The sequence below is a fragment of the Rana temporaria genome, chromosome 2 (assembly GCF_905171775.1).
Source record: "Rana temporaria chromosome 2, aRanTem1.1, whole genome shotgun sequence".
Taxonomy (NCBI): Eukaryota; Metazoa; Chordata; class Amphibia; order Anura; family Ranidae; genus Rana; species Rana temporaria.
Genome location: NC_053490.1, coordinates 427,824,562 through 427,841,984, shown reverse-complemented (window position 1 = coordinate 427,841,984; position 17,423 = coordinate 427,824,562). Strand labels below are relative to the sequence as shown.

The 17,423-nt window shown below is 42.3% G+C and overlaps 1 protein-coding gene across 2 annotated transcripts in view; it reads right to left on the bottom strand.

The window, feature by feature from the left end:
- APOO (apolipoprotein O) overlaps nucleotides 1-17,423 on the bottom strand; it is a 114,961-nt gene that overhangs the window by 53,517 nt on the left and 44,021 nt on the right. For both annotated transcript variants that reach the window (XM_040338263.1, XM_040338264.1), the window contains exons 3-5: nucleotides 15,294-15,413; nucleotides 3,984-4,038; nucleotides 819-914 (exon numbers count right to left, since the gene is read on the bottom strand). In XM_040338263.1, the coding sequence (XP_040194197.1) occupies nucleotides 819-914; nucleotides 3,984-4,038; nucleotides 15,294-15,413 (271 nt within the window). The remainder of the gene's footprint in view (nucleotides 1-818; nucleotides 915-3,983; nucleotides 4,039-15,293; nucleotides 15,414-17,423) is intronic.

Sequence of the window (17,423 nt, the reverse complement as noted above, 5' to 3'; positions counted from 1 at the left end):
TGTTAAAAACGGTCTCTACATTTTTATTTCTTTTTGACACTTTTTTTTTAGTGAATGGGTAGCGGCACATTGTACAGGGGCTTCCAGATTCCGATAAGCCCCCTGCCCGCAGACCCCCACGACCACCGACCAGGGTTGCGGGGAAGAGGCCCTTGTACCCATCAATATGGGAACAAGGTACTTTGGGGTGGCGGGGCAGAGTCCCTCCTGCTGCAAACCACCCCCTATGTTGAGGGCATGTGGATGTAGCCTGGTATGATTCAGAAGAGGGGGGCGCTCTCCTGGCGTCCTGCTAGGCTAAGGGTCTGGTATAGATTTTTGAAGGGGATCCATTGCTATTTTTTAAATAAATGTTGCTCAATTTTTTATTTTACATTCAGTTGTCAGTGAGGAATCCTGCTGACAGCTGAGTCATCCGTTGTCAAGAACATGGTGGTCTGCTTCCCGGCCTGCTCCTTAACAACCAGCTAATGTTAAAGATGCTAAATTTGCATCTAAACTGCATCTAAATCGCAGCTGAACACCGAGAGGATAGTTTCACTGGACATGTGTGAACCTAGCCCAATACAGGAGGTGTGTTAATGGCCAGATCACCAGGTGAAAACAGAGGGAGAAAAAAACAAAACAAACTAATGCAGCCACCACATCTAATGACTGGTAAGCTGTACTACATTAGATTTTTGTTTTTGGGTTTAATACTGCTTTAATTATGAATAAAATCCTCTTCATTTTGGTGCAGGCCTAATGCCTGTGCCAGTCTTTATTAATTTAATGTTTGCAAAACAGTGTAATTTTCACTCAACTGAACATATACTAACCTCTTGCAAGAAATAAGCCAACAATTCCAGCAAATCCAATTAGACCGAGTCTGGGATAGAATCCGGGTGGTGCATCTCTTAGATTTTCATATGTCACTGCAACAAGATAGTTATATGAAAAGTTCTTTGTTCCTAGTTACAAGAAAAGTCTTTTTGGATGACAAATCCTCATTAAGTAATAATAAAATATAGTAACCAATAGGTAAAGGTATTCTAAGGCTCAGTACACACTGCATTTTATTTTTTTCGCTCAACCCATCGGGCTGAACAAAAAAAAAAACTACAGCTCAGGTCGCAGCTGCTGTACTAACAATCTGATGTTAGTATAGCAATCTCCCCTGTTCTATTGTGTTCTAACAGGGAGATGGCCCCCACCAGAAGACTCTGGGAGCCGGTCGGCAGACCTTTTTCGGTCTTGCCCCTTCGACAGAAGCTGGCGGACGAATGGCTTCCCTGTCTTGCTTGACAAAGTCCTCATTCTAAAAGGAATCCTTCAATTAAATAAGGCCTTCATTGTTAACGTGTCATTAAAGAAGTATACTCCAGGCTTTCTGTCACTAGCTGAAAAATCACTGACCTGAAACATGCATGTGCATATAAGTTGCGAGGACACCTGATATGTACATGATTTTTCAAATTCAGCGATTATCTAAGTCAGGGATATGCAATTAGCGGACCTCCAGCTGTTGCAAAACTACAACTCCCATCCTGCCTCTGCCTTTGGGTGTCATTCTTGTGGCTGTCAGAGTCTTGCTATGCCTCATAAGACTTGTAGTTCTGCAACAGCTGGAGGTTCGCTAATTGCATATCCCGGATCTAAAGTAATAAAGGATCAGAATCCTGGAGCTACCACTTATACCCAAATGTCAGCAATGGCAGCTCCCATATTTCTATCCTGACAGATTCTCATAAAAAATAATCATGTTGGCATACAGTGTGTATATGTATATATATATATATATATATATATATATATATATATATATATATATATATATATATATATATATATACATATATATATACACACATATATATATATATATATATATATATATATATATATATATATATATATATATATATATATATATATATATATATATATATATAGTTAGTATGTTTAATACAGTTACTTGGAATGTGGTCTAATGGCACGCAGTCCCAACTACATACTGACCTTGCAATCACACTTTCTATTCTAAAGCTACTGCAAGTAATGAAAACACCACTACTGGTGATATCAAACTTTAGATGGAAATGCTGATAAAAAGCTGCTATTACTCTATAGACTTTCAACTGCTTAGATTTGCTTGCATTTGCTGGCCTCTTTACCTTTGGCCAACTTCCTTGATTTTGTCAGCATGTTAATAGTAGTAGTGATATGAACATAAAATTAAGATAAAAGTCCAGCCCTTTTCAAAATATAACAATACTTAAGTACTTAAACAAACAATGAAATAAAATATACCGTCTTAACTGAGACTTTAAAAAAAAAAAAAAAAAAGCGTAGCCAGAAATATGTGTCTTGCAGTCCATCAAAACAATCCAGTGCAAAACAAATAGTGCAGTCCAAAGCCGTAAAGGGCAATTTAGAAACATGCAAATGTGTTATAGAGCTTCACAAGTGTTCTTCTTACAGTGGTTGTAAACCCTTATGCCTTATTTCCATCGGATATTCCGATCGTGTGTTTTTTCATCGGATATTCCGATGAATTCCGTCGGAGTTTAGATATAAAACACATTCTATTTTACTACGATGGAACTCCGATGTGATTTGGCCGGGCAAAAGCCTGATCGTGTGTACGCTGCATTACAGACCACTTTTACCTACAGGTAAGCCTAGATTAAGGCTTACCTGTAGGTGCAAGAAATATCTCCTAAACCTACATGGCTTAGGAGATATTTGCAAAAAAGACAGGCAACGATGTCTTACGGCGCATACGCCGTAGACAACGGCGTAAGCGCATTGAGCGTGCCGTTTCTAACGGCGATCATGCCGTGACTAGCGGCTCCTGTTCGCATACGCGGGAGTGACGTCATTGCGGCTCCGGCCAGTCACAGCGCCGGAGCCACGATACCCCAAAGTCACTCTGGGAGAGATGGCGACGGAGGAGGGGGAACGAGGGCCACTGCGGGGGCTTTGATCTCAAGTAAGTAATTCATAATGAGCTAGTATGCTATGCATACTAGCTCAATATGCCTTTGTCTTGCAGGGTGCATTTTTATTTTTTTCCCCAGAGGGTTTACTTCCTCTTTAACAGACTCTTCTTGTGCCAAAAACAAGTATTTTAGGCCCCTTTCACACTACTGCGACTTCAAAGTCACACGATTTTACCACAATTTGCAGCAGCGATTTTAGGACATTCCGCAAATTGCGGTAAAATCGTGTGACTTTGAATTCGCAGTAGTGTGAAAGGGGCCTAAAATACCTGTAAATGGCATCAAAGTCGGAGCAAAGTAGTGCAGGGACTACATTGAAGTCGGAACGACTTGAAGTCGTACTAATATGAATGGTTGTCATTGGAAATCATAGGGGAACGACTTATCATGCTACTTTGCAGTCCCAAATTGTGGGACAAGTTGCACAAGTGTGAAAGGGGCCTTTTCCGTGGATTTCTGTCCGAAGGGCGTTGGCCGTGAACTTGGTATGCATACACACGGCAGGACTTTTTCAGCCAACTTTCACCAAATCATGTGGTTTTTCAGCGCTTTACCGCCACCCTTTGGGCAACTTCTGCTATTGTTGGCTGATCTTTAGCATTGGTTCTGAGCATGCGGGCTTGTATTTGGGACTTAAGTCCGATGGACTTGTGTACACACGATGGGATTAGCCGATGTAGGACATTTGTTGCCGGAAAGTTTGTCTGTTTTCACAGTGAACATTTGTTCGATGAAAAAGCGAAAACATTTGTCCGATGGAGTGTACACACGGTCGGATTTTCCAATCAAACAGGTCCGTCGGACATTTGTGTATGAGGCTTTAGTCGTGCAGACAGTTATTTCTGTGTTTTTTTTTCTTTGTATTGCTTTTTAGTTCCCATTAGCCCACCTCATGATAACCTGCATTACAACATGTTACAGAGAACTATAAAACATAATTTGGAAAATTATATAAAAAAAAAAAAAAAAAAAGAGAATATAAAAAGCAGAGAATTTAAATACTTTTTGAATGCTCCACAGCAGTCTCCACCTTAGGCTTGGTCTTTGTGTATACATCCTACAAAAGATGATAAATATGATATATTAATTTAAAGATTAGTAGACATCACATACATTTGTATAGTCCTGCACTACTGTAAGTCATGGTTGAAAATGCCCGACAATAACATTTTCTTTTAGTTAAAAAAACAAAAAAACACACTTTCTGCACTTCTTTTCCTGTGCTCCGTGTTGGCATAAATAAGTTAACAGCCATACTCTCTCACGTATTCTGCTCAGGTCTGTTAAAACAGTGTTTCTCAAACTTCCTTCAGTTGCGGCACCTTTTAAAATTTTGCACAACTAAAAGTTTTACATAACACAGCAACATCCACCCTTGTAGGAAACCCAATGTCAGAGATGATTTATTCTAACAAAGCAAATACGCCTTTACACATGGATACTGACTGGTGTTTCAGTGCTTCTCAAAAAGGATGTTGTGGAGGCACCTGATGATGTCATTGGTTGTTAGGACGCCAGCGGCTCGAAGGTTGTAATGGTCTACAACAGTGGTCTCCAAACTTTCTAAACAAAGGGACGGTTTATTGTCCTTCAGACTTTAGGGGGGCCGGACTGTGGCCAGCAGGAGTGGAAATCTTCCTTGCATCAGTGGGAGCAAACATTGCCACATTTGGTATAGGGTAGAGGAATAGTGCCCCACCATTTGGAGGCCCGTTGTTGGTGTCAATGAGAGAAATGGTGCCCCATTATCAGTTGGCAGAATAGTGTCTCGTATCAGTGGGAGAATAGTGCCTCAAGGGCCCAGATAATGGCAAGCAAAGAGCTGCATTCGGCCCCCGGGCCGCAGTTTGGCGACCCCTGGTCTACAATGAAAACCTGTAGCTTTGTGTAACCAAAAGGCAGGCTTCATCTACCCGCTAGCTTGTATACGATTTTTGGTAAACTTTTATGCATTTTGCCAAGGCACCCCTAAAGACACCCTGGTTGAAAAAGGCTGTGTGAGATTATGGCAATATGGTAAAGGTTTGTTCTTTGCTCTCCTTTCTTTCCTCATTATGTTCTGCAGGCAGGAAAGAAAGCGGCATGTAAGCTCCCACTAAAGCAACTCAAAGCTCACACAAGGCTGAGGACCATCTCCCTAACCCCATGCAACAGTTCCAGGTCTAGCACCAGCAATGTCACATGAGAAAAACAGGAAATCTGATGTTGCTCCATACCGAGAGCACTATGTATTTTCTTCACTGTTAGGCTAAACAGAGTTATGGGCTTCTGGGGAAAGGGGCATTAAGATGAACCTGATTTATTGCCCTAAATGTGTAAAAAGGTTTGCTTAAAGACATCATGCACTGTTTAAATATCCCTCTAAGAACCGTCAAGTTATTTTTATTGTATTACCAGTTCATCTCCCTATTTAATTTCTAAATAATATAAATAGTCGACACAACACTTTGAGCTCTGTGTTGCCCTTGTGAAAATGCAGGAAAGTTACTCACAACTCTAAAGCTAAATTGGTACCCTTAATTCTTATGCCGCGTACACACGATTGGAATTACGACAAGAAAAGTTCGATGTGAGCTTTTGGTCGGAAATTCTGACCATGTGTAGGCCCCATCGGACATTTTCTGTCGAAATTTCTGACAGCAAAAATTTGAGAGCTGGTTCTCAATTTTTCCAACGGGAAAGGTTATTGTCGGAAATTCCGATCGTCTGTATGCAAATACGACGCTCAAAAATCCTACACATGTTCGGAATCAATTCGACACATGCTCGGAATCATTGAACATTTTTCTCGGCTCGTGGTAGTGTTGTAAGTCACCGCGTTCTTGGCGAGTTGAGGGATAATTAGGAACAATTCGAGCTAGTCGAGCCGGTGTGTAATACTAGTGATATAACACTTTGTACGCATTCTCAAGGATGAGGACATTTTTGGAGCATTTGGATACAGCCAAAGTCATATTCCACCAGTCCTAAGGATCCAACTCCATCCCCACTTCGCTTTCCCACTGTTGCTTATAGTGTCGCACAATAGGTTGCTTAGTAGAGATTATCGAGAAGTAAATCAGGGAAATGGGACCTTGTGACAGGGGGTGTGAACGACAGAGACTTTCAAAGGGTGTCCAGCTACATGGAGTTAATTAGGAGCGATAAAGACTGGAGACAAAGTGAAGAAGTTGTAGATAGTGATAACGTTCATGCAGAGGTATCTCATAAGAAGATGGAAGAGTTTCAAAGGCCAAGATCCTGGTGGGTGTGAGAAAAGAGTGTACATTAGTGAAGCCATGCTCAGGCCGGGAGGGAACAGAGGGCATTGACGCAACTGAAGCAACTGTAATAAAGGCAAATGGGGGGGAAATCAAGTCAGCTAAAAATATAACTGAGTGCCAAAGTCGAAGGGTATGGAGTAAGGCCCCTTTCACACAGGGCGGATCAGTAATGATCCACCCCGTGAACCTCCGCTTGCTCAGCGGGGATCGCTCCGTTGATCCCCGCTGAGCCGGCGGATGACAGAGCGGTCACCGCACACTGTACAGGGACCGCCCTGTCTTTTCTCTGCTCTCCCCTATGGGGGGATCGGATGAACACGGACCGTCTGTAGGTTTTTCCTCCGTCACACTTTGGCAGATCGGAGCGGGTCGGATGTCAGCGGGCATGTCACCGCTGACATCCGCGGCTCCATAGAGGAGCACGGAGCGCCCGTTCAGGTCCGCCTAAAAAACTGGCAGGCGGACCATGTGAAAGAGCCCTAAGGCAAGACCCAAAGTGGTAGAATTTCAATATATAAAAGGTCAATACTGACTTTGATTCCCAAAAATAATTGCATGATCAATACCTGCTCCTGGTGACATCATACAACAATGTATGTTTAATATGGTCTATATGGAACATCAGCAGAACTTACACAGGAAAACATCTATTAGATGTACATTTTTTTTTTATCATCCAACAACCCATTTTTGCACCTTTGCATGTAATCTTGTTGTGCACATAGGCCAGACATCTATCCATCATATAGCTCTACTGCAAGCAAAGCTATATTTAAAGTAGCTGTAAACCCTTACATACTGTATATCCAATGAAGTGACTGTCCTCAGGTGATACACAGAGATTAAACAAATTCTTCTACATAAGGTTGTACCTGTTTATCTGCAGTGTTCTCTACATCCGTTTAAAATCCAGAATTTATAAAGCCTGTCTGAGCTGTCAGAAAACGGGGACGGGGAGCTTAAATTACACTTTGTAGAGCTCAGTGAGCTGTAAGAGCTGATTGGAGGGAAGGGACACCCCCCTTCACACTGCACACATGAACAGAGCCGAGGCTGTCAATCAGCTGGAGGTTCCTCTGCTGTCACCTTTTTTTTCTTGGTGTCAGGAAAACTTGTCAGAAGTGACTCATGCTGATAGCAGAAAAATGGAGCAACAGACAGAAATGACACTTTGTGCTCTTAACTGAGTCAAATACACACTATAGAAACATATGTTCTTATTTCACGTCTGGGGTTTACAACCACTTTAAATAATTATATACCCAAATCATACAAGTGGTCATATTACCCCCAAAAAGAAATTTGATTGTATATAAAACCAATTTAATTTCACAATCCCTAAACCTCACGTGAAATGGGATTACAGCATGTGCTCATGATGTCTGGCAGTACATTTTAATTACCAGGTAATATAACATTTATCAGACTTTTAAACAGGCATGGCAATCTGTAACCTGTGCCAACATCTGCACTATGAAACATGAGTAATAAAGGACTAATTGTGCAACATTTTTTTTCCACCATAAAGGGCCCTTTCACGACCCCTGAAGAACACAGGCTTCTCATGAATAGAAACAGAGCAAAATATATAGCCAACCTCTAAAATGTTATGTATTTTAACAAGCATTATAATAAATAACCTTGCTTGGCGAATTATATCACACAATATAATTAGAATGTTTTACCTTAAGATTATCGATTTACAGATCTCAAAATAGAATACCCATAAATACAGAATCAGCTATTTTTGATACTAAGAATCTGGGTGCAGCTTCTTTTCCATTCAGGAGCTGGGAGCATCTGACACCAGTGCTGGATGGAATAGGTGTATTGTCAAAAAGGTAGGTATGGATAGGGGGTTATCTTTATGTTCGGGTCCTTTCACACGTGCTGTTCGATCAGGTCCGCCTGTCAGTTTTTCAGGTGGGCCTGAAAGGACGCTTCATTCACCTCCATGGGGCAGCGGATGTCAGCAGTGACAAGTCCGCTGACACCTGCCGCTATCCGATACGATCCAGTCTACCAAATCCTGACGGATGGTGGTACTATTTTTAATTTGTCTGGTGGATCGAATGAAAATGGACAGGCGGTTAGGACAGGTTAAGGGCGAAGTCACACATGTCCCCAGTCAAATACCAGAGCAGCTGAAGCGATTCAGCGCTCTGGTCGCTCTGCATTGCCTGCTGGCTATGGGGCAGTGTGGTGCACAATTCAGTGTCAGTCATGTCAAGGCTGGTGATTTGGATGTGATCGGCAATATGTTGCAAGTGAAATATACAGTCCCGATCTCTGCACTCAGAACACAGGGCAACCTCAGCCCTTGACTGTATTTGAGTGTGTACATTGTGAGCCTCTCACTCCTAGCACAGTAATTATGAAGTATTTTGTGAGTACAAGAACTGCAGACTGTGTACAGTGTATAGCATATGTAGGTTAAAAACTGTATTAAACCCCAAAGATAATATATTGAAACTTACTAATCCTTAGATATAGTGGCTGCATTTGTTTCTTTTTTAGTCTGTTTCCCTCTGTTTTAACCTTGTGATCTAAGCATTTAACACTGTGGGGATAGGGGTGTTAGACGGACTAGCAGATTTTGATACAGATTTTGATACACTAGCAAATTGAAGCCAAACTCCAGATGATCTTTTATAATCAGTTACAGCAAACAGGTTTTTCCTTTTGGAATAAAGGTTTTCCAAAATTTAAAGCGGTTGTAAAGAAAAACATTTTTTTTTTTTTAAATAACAAACATGTTATACTTACCTTGACTGTGCAGTTCGTTTTGCACAGAGTGGCCCCGGTGCACATCTTCTGGGGTCCCTCGGCGGCTGTCTCTGGTCCTCTCCGCAAGAACCCCACACATTCATGTGAGAGAGCTTGCATGGTGTGGAGTCCTTGCGGGCGCGCTCCCGTGATACAGCGAGCGGTTATAGCCACTCACTGTATCACTCTGCCCCGTCCCCCGGTGCGCCGTGTCATTGTATGTCATATACTGTAGCTGACGCAAGTATGCTGGATGGGATGGTACATAGATGTTTTTTAGGGTGAACCTCCGCTTTAAAAAGTACGTACGAGTTAGGTGTGCTAAGTCCTCCGCTTTCCGATTCCGTCTATAATAAAAAGTTATATTCTTCTATTACTGCAGTTTCCATTTTGCTTGTAGGCATGAGAAGTCCACAAGCAGCCACTTCCTTGCTGCGGTGAATGCTGATGTCCCAGCATTCACCGCTCGATCCCGCGCATGCTCACTCGTAACGGCGAGCAGGGACGTCAACTTCCGGGTTGCCATCACAATGGGCGGCGTCGTTATCAAAAGTTACCGCCCTGTTGTGATGTAAACACAACCACAGCCACATGCCAAAGCATAGCTCAGTACGGAAGATAACTGCTGCAGCTGTGAAGGTACCGACAATCCTCTCCTTCACAATTTCTTATGTTAAAGATGTAAACCCGAAAATTTGTATTTATTTTTTTGATGTCACAATGTACAGTATAAGATTTCCTATCATCTGTGCCCAGTCTTGCCACACAGTGTTAATCCAGCTCTGAGCAATCCTCTTATTGTTCAGTGAAATAAAACGGACTTACAGAGAAAAACCTTAGTCCGTTCCTCCCCCTTGCTGTGAGTGACGGGTTATTTACATATCTCATGCACTAGCTTCAGACAGGCATTATTTTTTAATTCCCACCCCCACTCCTTTTCTGAAGACATGTGGTTACTTTTCTGGATTTTGAATGGATGTTAGTGATCATAGCAGAATTTAGTGTAAGAAACACACAGGAAAAAATGCATGTTAACAAGGGGAGTGTAGAGGAGGGCGGGGAGTCTACTGACATCACGACTCCACCCACCGAGCTCCAGACCACAGATCCACCCACAGAATCTGCAGTTTTTCAGTTCTTAGGCTGCATTCACACCTGAGCGTTTTGTCGCCTGGAGCGGGACGCTCAAAGACGCTAGAGGGGAAAAATAACATTATTCCCTATGGAGATGGTTCACATCTCCAACGCAAAACGCCGAAAGCCTGAATTTCAAACAAGTCCCGGACCCTTTTTTGACGCGCGAATCGGGCGGCTTGGGCGTTTTACATTGATGCCAATGTCCTGTACAAAACCGCGGGGAAAAACGCCGCAATTTGTCGCGGCAAATCGCCTACGCCTAGGTGTGAATGCAGCCTTATAACTGACAGAGGGGAGACATTTGACAGGTAAGGATACATGCAGGAGGCGTGTATATCCTTATGGATCAGCACTATGGCAGTAGTTTATAAAGGGTGAGAGTGGGTTTACATCCACTTAAATGTTTTAAAATATATTTAAATGTATGCACTATGATTTGAAAAGATAAGAAATTCCGTTCCGAAATCCCACGATACTGCTTATGACAGAAGCTCCGAGGGCACAGTGCAAGTACGAGAAGTGACGCACTACCCGCAGAATACCCGCAGCTTGTGCAGACAGGAAGCGATGTCTAAACAAAAGTACTGTACAGTTTGAAAAACAAAATAAAGTTCAGTTTTAACTTGTGTTACAGGCAGCAGTATGAATGAGCCAACCCTATAAATAACTGGGATGACTGTGGAGTGTGGTTGGATATGCTAGATAATTACTATAGCTATAAACAGGATCATACCCATTTATTCCTATGGTCACTACGGCCCCTTTAATCTAAAGCAAAAACAAACTTTTTTTTTACTTTTTGCAAGTTCAAGTTATTCATTAAAACACTGGAACTCTGAGGCGACACAAATATTGATTTAGGCAAGAGAAAAAAAAAGACAGGAAGAACTAGTCTGAAAAGAGTGAAGGCTATGTAACCATGGCAAAAGGTGCTTACCATCTGATGGACGTAATCCTTTCTAAATTACAATCGCTTCTGCATACACGCCAAGTCATAACATGTCCTACTTTACCAAAGCACTTCTCCTGATGAGAAGCAATACATCAAGCGACTGGACTGTGTTACGTATCCAAATGCCCTACTAAGTCATTTATCATAGAAAATACAGTAAAAATGACATAAAGGAACCTGCAAACATGAAGGTGGTTTTCTGCAGCTATTCTACACACTAAACCATCTAGATGGATTCTATTTTATGTAATATGGATGTTGCATCACACACTTTCAGACGAGGGAACATCACACGTCATCTCCATGATATACGAGGCAGTGTTCTGTCATCCAGCATGGGAGAAATGAGCAAGGCTGACAACACTGCCTGTGATTTCAGTGCACTACAGGAAGTTAGAAGTATACTGAATTTCCTGCAAATAACCGTTTATTTTCCTTCGCTTGCAGCATTTTGCAGGAAGACAAAACAAGGCAAAATGTGCATATATTGCAGAAATGTACAGACTATATGTATTGATTTTTTCCAGGCATACACTTCATACAAAACAGACAGACAAAGAGAGAGATCATGGAAAACAACTTTTAAATGAGAAGTACAGCCACAGACTGCAATTTAAACCCTCAAAAGTTGCATGAACGTCACACCTGAATGTTATACATGCGACAGTTCTGCAACAGTTGTCCATTATCATTGGTCAAAGCCAAGTCGCACCCACCCAAAGTTGCATAGAAGTGGATGTAGCCTTAAAGTGGATGTAAACCCAAATTTTTATTTATTTTTGTATAAGATTTCCAATAATCTGTGCCCAGTCTTGCCACAAAGAGTTAATCCAGCTCTGAGCAATCCTCTTTTCTTTTTTCAGTGAGATAAATGGACAAAAAGGAGAAAACTTTTGTCCAGTCTTCCCCCTTGCTGTGAATGACTGGTTATTTACATATTAATGCACTAGCCTGGAGACAGGCATTATTTTTTCTTTTTTCCCACCCACACTCCTTTTCTGGAGTCATTGGTTTTATATTGGTTTTCTTTGTTGACTCGTGATTACCCTCATGCAACTTATCACTGACTTCCAATAAGTTTAAACTACTTACACCTGCCTGCTTCATTCAAAGTCCCAAACCTTAGTCATCCTGTTTGTTTCGCTAGTGACATCAATACAGTGATAATACTGTACACACTTTTTTTTAGCACCTGCCTCCTGGACCGGGCCTTTTGGCTGGGACCAGAGGAATTTTTTATTCCTGGCCGGAAGGGCCTGGTCATTGTACAACACAATGACCACTTTTTTCACTCTCCTCTTCACTGTCACTTTCCCCCACTTTATTTAATTCATTAGCCTATGTTTGTCACGTTTTTGTCTTTTTTTGTTTGTGCATGTTATTTGTTCACTGTGTGATTAGTAGGGTGCCGGTCCTCGGGCCAGCCCTGAACGTCTTGGGAGTGGGTGGACATGGCCTTCTGGCTTAGTCCGCCTGCTCTCATGGGGTCTCCCTTCGGGGGAGCCCCACCTAGTACTGGGAGGGTTCTGTTTCGGCAGACTCTCCAAGGAAGTTGGGTCTGTGTCGGCTTCGGTTGCTCGGACCACAGTACCTCAGTCCCCGTCTGGAGCATAACGCCCCGGGGGATCAGGGTTTGGGTCCTTTTTCACAGGAGGACCAATTGACGTTGCACCCGTCTGCACGTTTTTGTGAACACTCTTTATGTGTGTGCACATTTTTTCTGCACCGGGTGAAGTTTTTTGGGTGTGTTACACACGCCATAGGCTTTTAAAAAGAAAAAAAAAAAAAATACTGTACACCGACACCCTACTAATGACACTGGGTGGGAAGGGGTTACCATCTAGGGGTAATCAAGGGGTTAACTGTGTGCTGCTTTTACTTTACTATCTGGATGTTTTTTCTCCCTGCTTTTCAGAGAAAAGAAACAGCCAGATCATTGTCCCTATGGACACAGAGTTCTGTGTGTGTATACACAGAACTCTGTGTGTGATTGGACACAGCCGATTAGCTAATTTCAGCCAAAATCACAGGCTATATTCTGCTGCCAAATTCTTTCACAATATTTTTATTGAATAAAGCTAAACTCACAAAACAGTGAACGGACGCCAAGGTCAGTGGCCGAAAGTGGTTTGAGAATGATAACATATATATCACAATTAAGTAGGCCTTTTATATGGTATAGCGAATAACTACAAACATAGGCAATAGGTAAGCAGGTGAGGATACCCCGTTACCTTAATGGCCTATAGGAAAATAACGAGCCATGCAATTCCCGACGGTCAAAAAACATCTGCTGCTAAATTCATGCGGTGTCCAATCACAGCACGGGTTGGCAGGGGTCGTGCACTTGTGAAAGAGAGGCCTGACGTATGTGCCTGCGCCTGTCGCCCGCTTGCATTATATTTACTGTGATCAGTTGGCAGGTTGGTAAATGACAATCTTTCCTCATAGAGGAGGTCCTCCAACCCCCTCCTGCGCGATAGGTGTAGGTGTACGTCGGCTCGCGCAGTTGCGGGCGAGAGCCACTGGCGCGCACTTGCGCCTGCTGCAGAAGCGTGCTCGCGGGTCGAGCGGACTCTAAGTCTGCCGGCAAACCGCGATTGCCTAGTACAGAGGCAGAACACTTTGTAAACAAGGCAAATCCCTGTTCTGACAGGAGACATGACAGAGATCTACTGTTCCAAGAGATCGGGAAAAGTGATCTCTGTCATGTCCTTGCAGCCCACCCCCCCTACAGTTAGAATACACCTAGGGAACACAGTTAAATGATTGATGGTCCCCTAGTGTTAACCCTTTTCCTGACAGTGTCATTTTTACATTAGTGCACTTTTTAGCACTGATCAATGTAATAATGTCACTGGTCTCCAAAAAAGTGTAATTTGGGGTCAGATTTGTCTGCCACAATGTTGCAGTCCCGCTAAAAAATAAAAATAGCAGATCGTCGCCATTACCAGTAAAAACAATAAAAAATAAATAAAAGTTCATAAATCTATCTGTAGACGCAATAACTTTTGCTTAAAGCGGGGGTTCACCCGTACATAATACTTTTTCCCCTTAGATGGATGCTCGTTTTGTCTAGGGGAATCGGCTAGTTGTTTTAAAATATGAGCTGTACTTACCGTTTACGAGATGCATCTTCTCCGCCGCTTCCGGGTATGGGCTGCGGGACTGGGCGTTCCTATTTTGATTGACAGTCTTCCGAGAGGCTTCCGACGGTCGCATCCATCGCGTCACGATTTTCCGAAAGAAGCCGAACGTCGGTGCGCAGGCGCAGTATAGAGCCGCACCGACGTTCGGCTTCTTTCGGCTACTAGTGACGCGATGGATGCGACCGTCGGAAGCCTCTCGGAAGACTGTCAATCAAGAAGGAACGCCCGCTCCCGAAGACCCATACCCGGAAGCGACGGAGAAGATGCATCTCGAAAACGGTAAGTACGGCTCATATTTTAAAACAACTAGCCGATTCCCCTAGACAAAACGAGCATCCATCTAAGGGGAAAATTGTTTTATGGGTGAACTCCCGCTTTAAACCAATCAATATACGCCTATTGGGATTTTTTTTTTTTTTACCAAAAACATGTAGGAGAATCCATAATCGGCTTAGACTGATGAATACATTCTTTTTTTTTGGATACGTATTATAGCAAAAAATACATTTTTTTCTTTCAAAATTGTCACGCTTTGTTTGTTTATAGCACGAAAAATAAAAACTGCAGAGGTGATTAAATGCCACCAAAACAAATCTCTATTTGTGGGGAAAAAAAGGACATCAATTTAGTTTGGGTACAGCGTCGCACGACCGCGCAATTTTTATATAAAGCGACGCAGTGCCGTATCGCAAAAAATGGCACGTCGTTAAGGGGCTAAATCCTTCTGGGGCTGAAATGGTTAAATAGGTTGCCCTTCGCTGAACTCTATTTCTAAAAGACATTCTTTCTACCGATTGGTGACCAAAACTGAACTGCATACTCATGATGAGACAGAACCAGTGTTAACTGCTTTCTGTGAGCATAAACCTGTTTTCTTTGCATGCTGGGATTTAAATACTCCATGCTTTCTCTGTAACTGAGAATAAGGTAAACAAAGTCTTTGTTATGAAATAGTACTCCACGTGGCTGTTAATGTTTGACATCGCAACCGCTGTTTGGATATATACAGACCTTGACTTATAAAAGAAGAAAACATTTAAAATACCTGACACCAGCTAGTATACGGTGCTGCAGACTGTCTGAGCCATGAAATTCCCTCTTCCAGTTCAGTCTGCTTCTCTTCAACAAATCTGGCTTCTTGCACTGGGCTGGAATACAGCGTAAGCTGCACATTTTTAAGACACAAGATAAATAGAAATGACAAAAAGCACAGTAGCATAAAGGAAAAAAAGATATTGTTTTTTTTAGCACTATTCAAAATATGGAGACGTTCAAGAGAAACCTTTAAAAAAAAGGATTTTTGTACTCACCGTAAAATCCATTTCTCTGAGTTCATAGACGGACACAGCCTTCATTGACCTTAGGGTTATGCTTCTTCCTGGTAGGAAGAAGCATAACCCTAAGGTCAATGAAGGCTGTGTCCGTCTATGAACGAAAGAGAAAGATCATTTAGATCTACTTGCATCTTACTTTGCAAAGAATACCCAATCACATGCAAGGGGGGGAAAAAAACACAGCATTTTGCGGTTATATCGATACTGCTTTTTTATTTTTATTTTAAATCGGCGAGTACAGATTCTTTTGGTTGCGTACTCGCTGATACCGGTTACCAATACCTTTGCGGTGCGATTTGAGCCCATACAAAATGAATGGGCTTAAATTTCACTGCAAAGAATCGCTTGCGATTTGAACAGGAATTGCCTGTCTGAATCGCATGAGGTTTCCCACACCACTCCGGTGTGAACCCAGGCTGAAGTCACTATGACAAGCCTGGGTTCACACAGGAGCAATGCTGAAAACCGCATACAATTCGGACAGGAATCGCACCGCTTTCCTGTTCACATTTTATTTGATTTCTTGCAGTTTGATTTGAGCCCATTCATTTTGTATGGGCTCAAATCGCACCGCAAAAGGTACCAGTTTCGGGAATCGGAGCATTTTCAGAGTACGAGTACTTGTGAAAAAAACTTAGTATCAGCACCGATACCAATATTGGTGCAACCCCAGCTTGCACATGATTGGATGATTGGAAATCAGCAGAACTAACCTCGGGTGGCAAATTCCCTTGCAACACATGGATCCGTTTATTTTGATCAGCCAGTGGGCCGATCGGAAAAAAAAATGAACAAATTCTCCCATCCACATAAGATGGATGGAGGAATCATCCCCGCTGTATCATTGTATTCTGACAGCAGGGACTCCTCCTCCACTGTCAGAAAACAGAAAACATTGATCAGCAATGCTGCTAATTGGCAGCAGCGCTAAACGAAGAAACTGTTCTAGACAAGTCTATCAATAGATTGACTTTTCTGGAACGGACTTGCCATAGATGGATTGAAATTCAATCGTTACTTGCTGAACCAGCTGAATTTCGATCCATCTATGCTAGACTTGATTGTAGCCGTATTAGTGCAATTGTGACAGAGAAAATGGAGTACTGTCCGTGATACTTTAGTTTTATATACATATATACACAGTCTCCCATGTACATTTTCTTTTAGCTCCTTAGTGATTCAAAAGTGCAGAAGGGGTGTTAAAACGCCTAGATCTGACCATACAAACGTGTTCCCTTTTCACAGCAGAGCGGACATCAAAGCCATATTATTGCATTTTCATTGACGGCTTCTCAGGGGACTCATTAAACACTTATATGACTAATGTTTGACTTTCTCCACTGAACTCCTTTCTTTACTCAGCAAAACTGTCCAGAGCCCAGGCTTCCTAATATCAAGCCCTAGTAGGATACAGCAGGGAAGAGTTAAGGCTTCTGCAAGGTTGTTATTGCTGTCAGTGTCCTTGTTAGGGAGATCACCCATTACTTCCTATCAGAACAGGAAGTAAAGGGCAAGCTCTCAAATTTCAAATAGAAGGATAATAATAATAATAATAAAACGCTATCCAAAAAAGAAACTTGGCTATGGGGTTTGAAGCTGAACTCCAGGTATGGTCTATATTGCATGCTTACATTCATCCAACTTTGAGCAATTGAACCCTGGTGAAAATAAAAGAATCACTGTACTAGCTGGTACCACTACGGTGTGATCTTCTGGGTCTTGCTTGGGTTCCATGTGAACAGCTGTCTCACTCTGCACTGATCACAGGGGGTCACTTGCTCAGCTGTAAAAACACAACAGAGGGCTGACCAACCCAGCGCATTATCTCCAAAACCATTTAT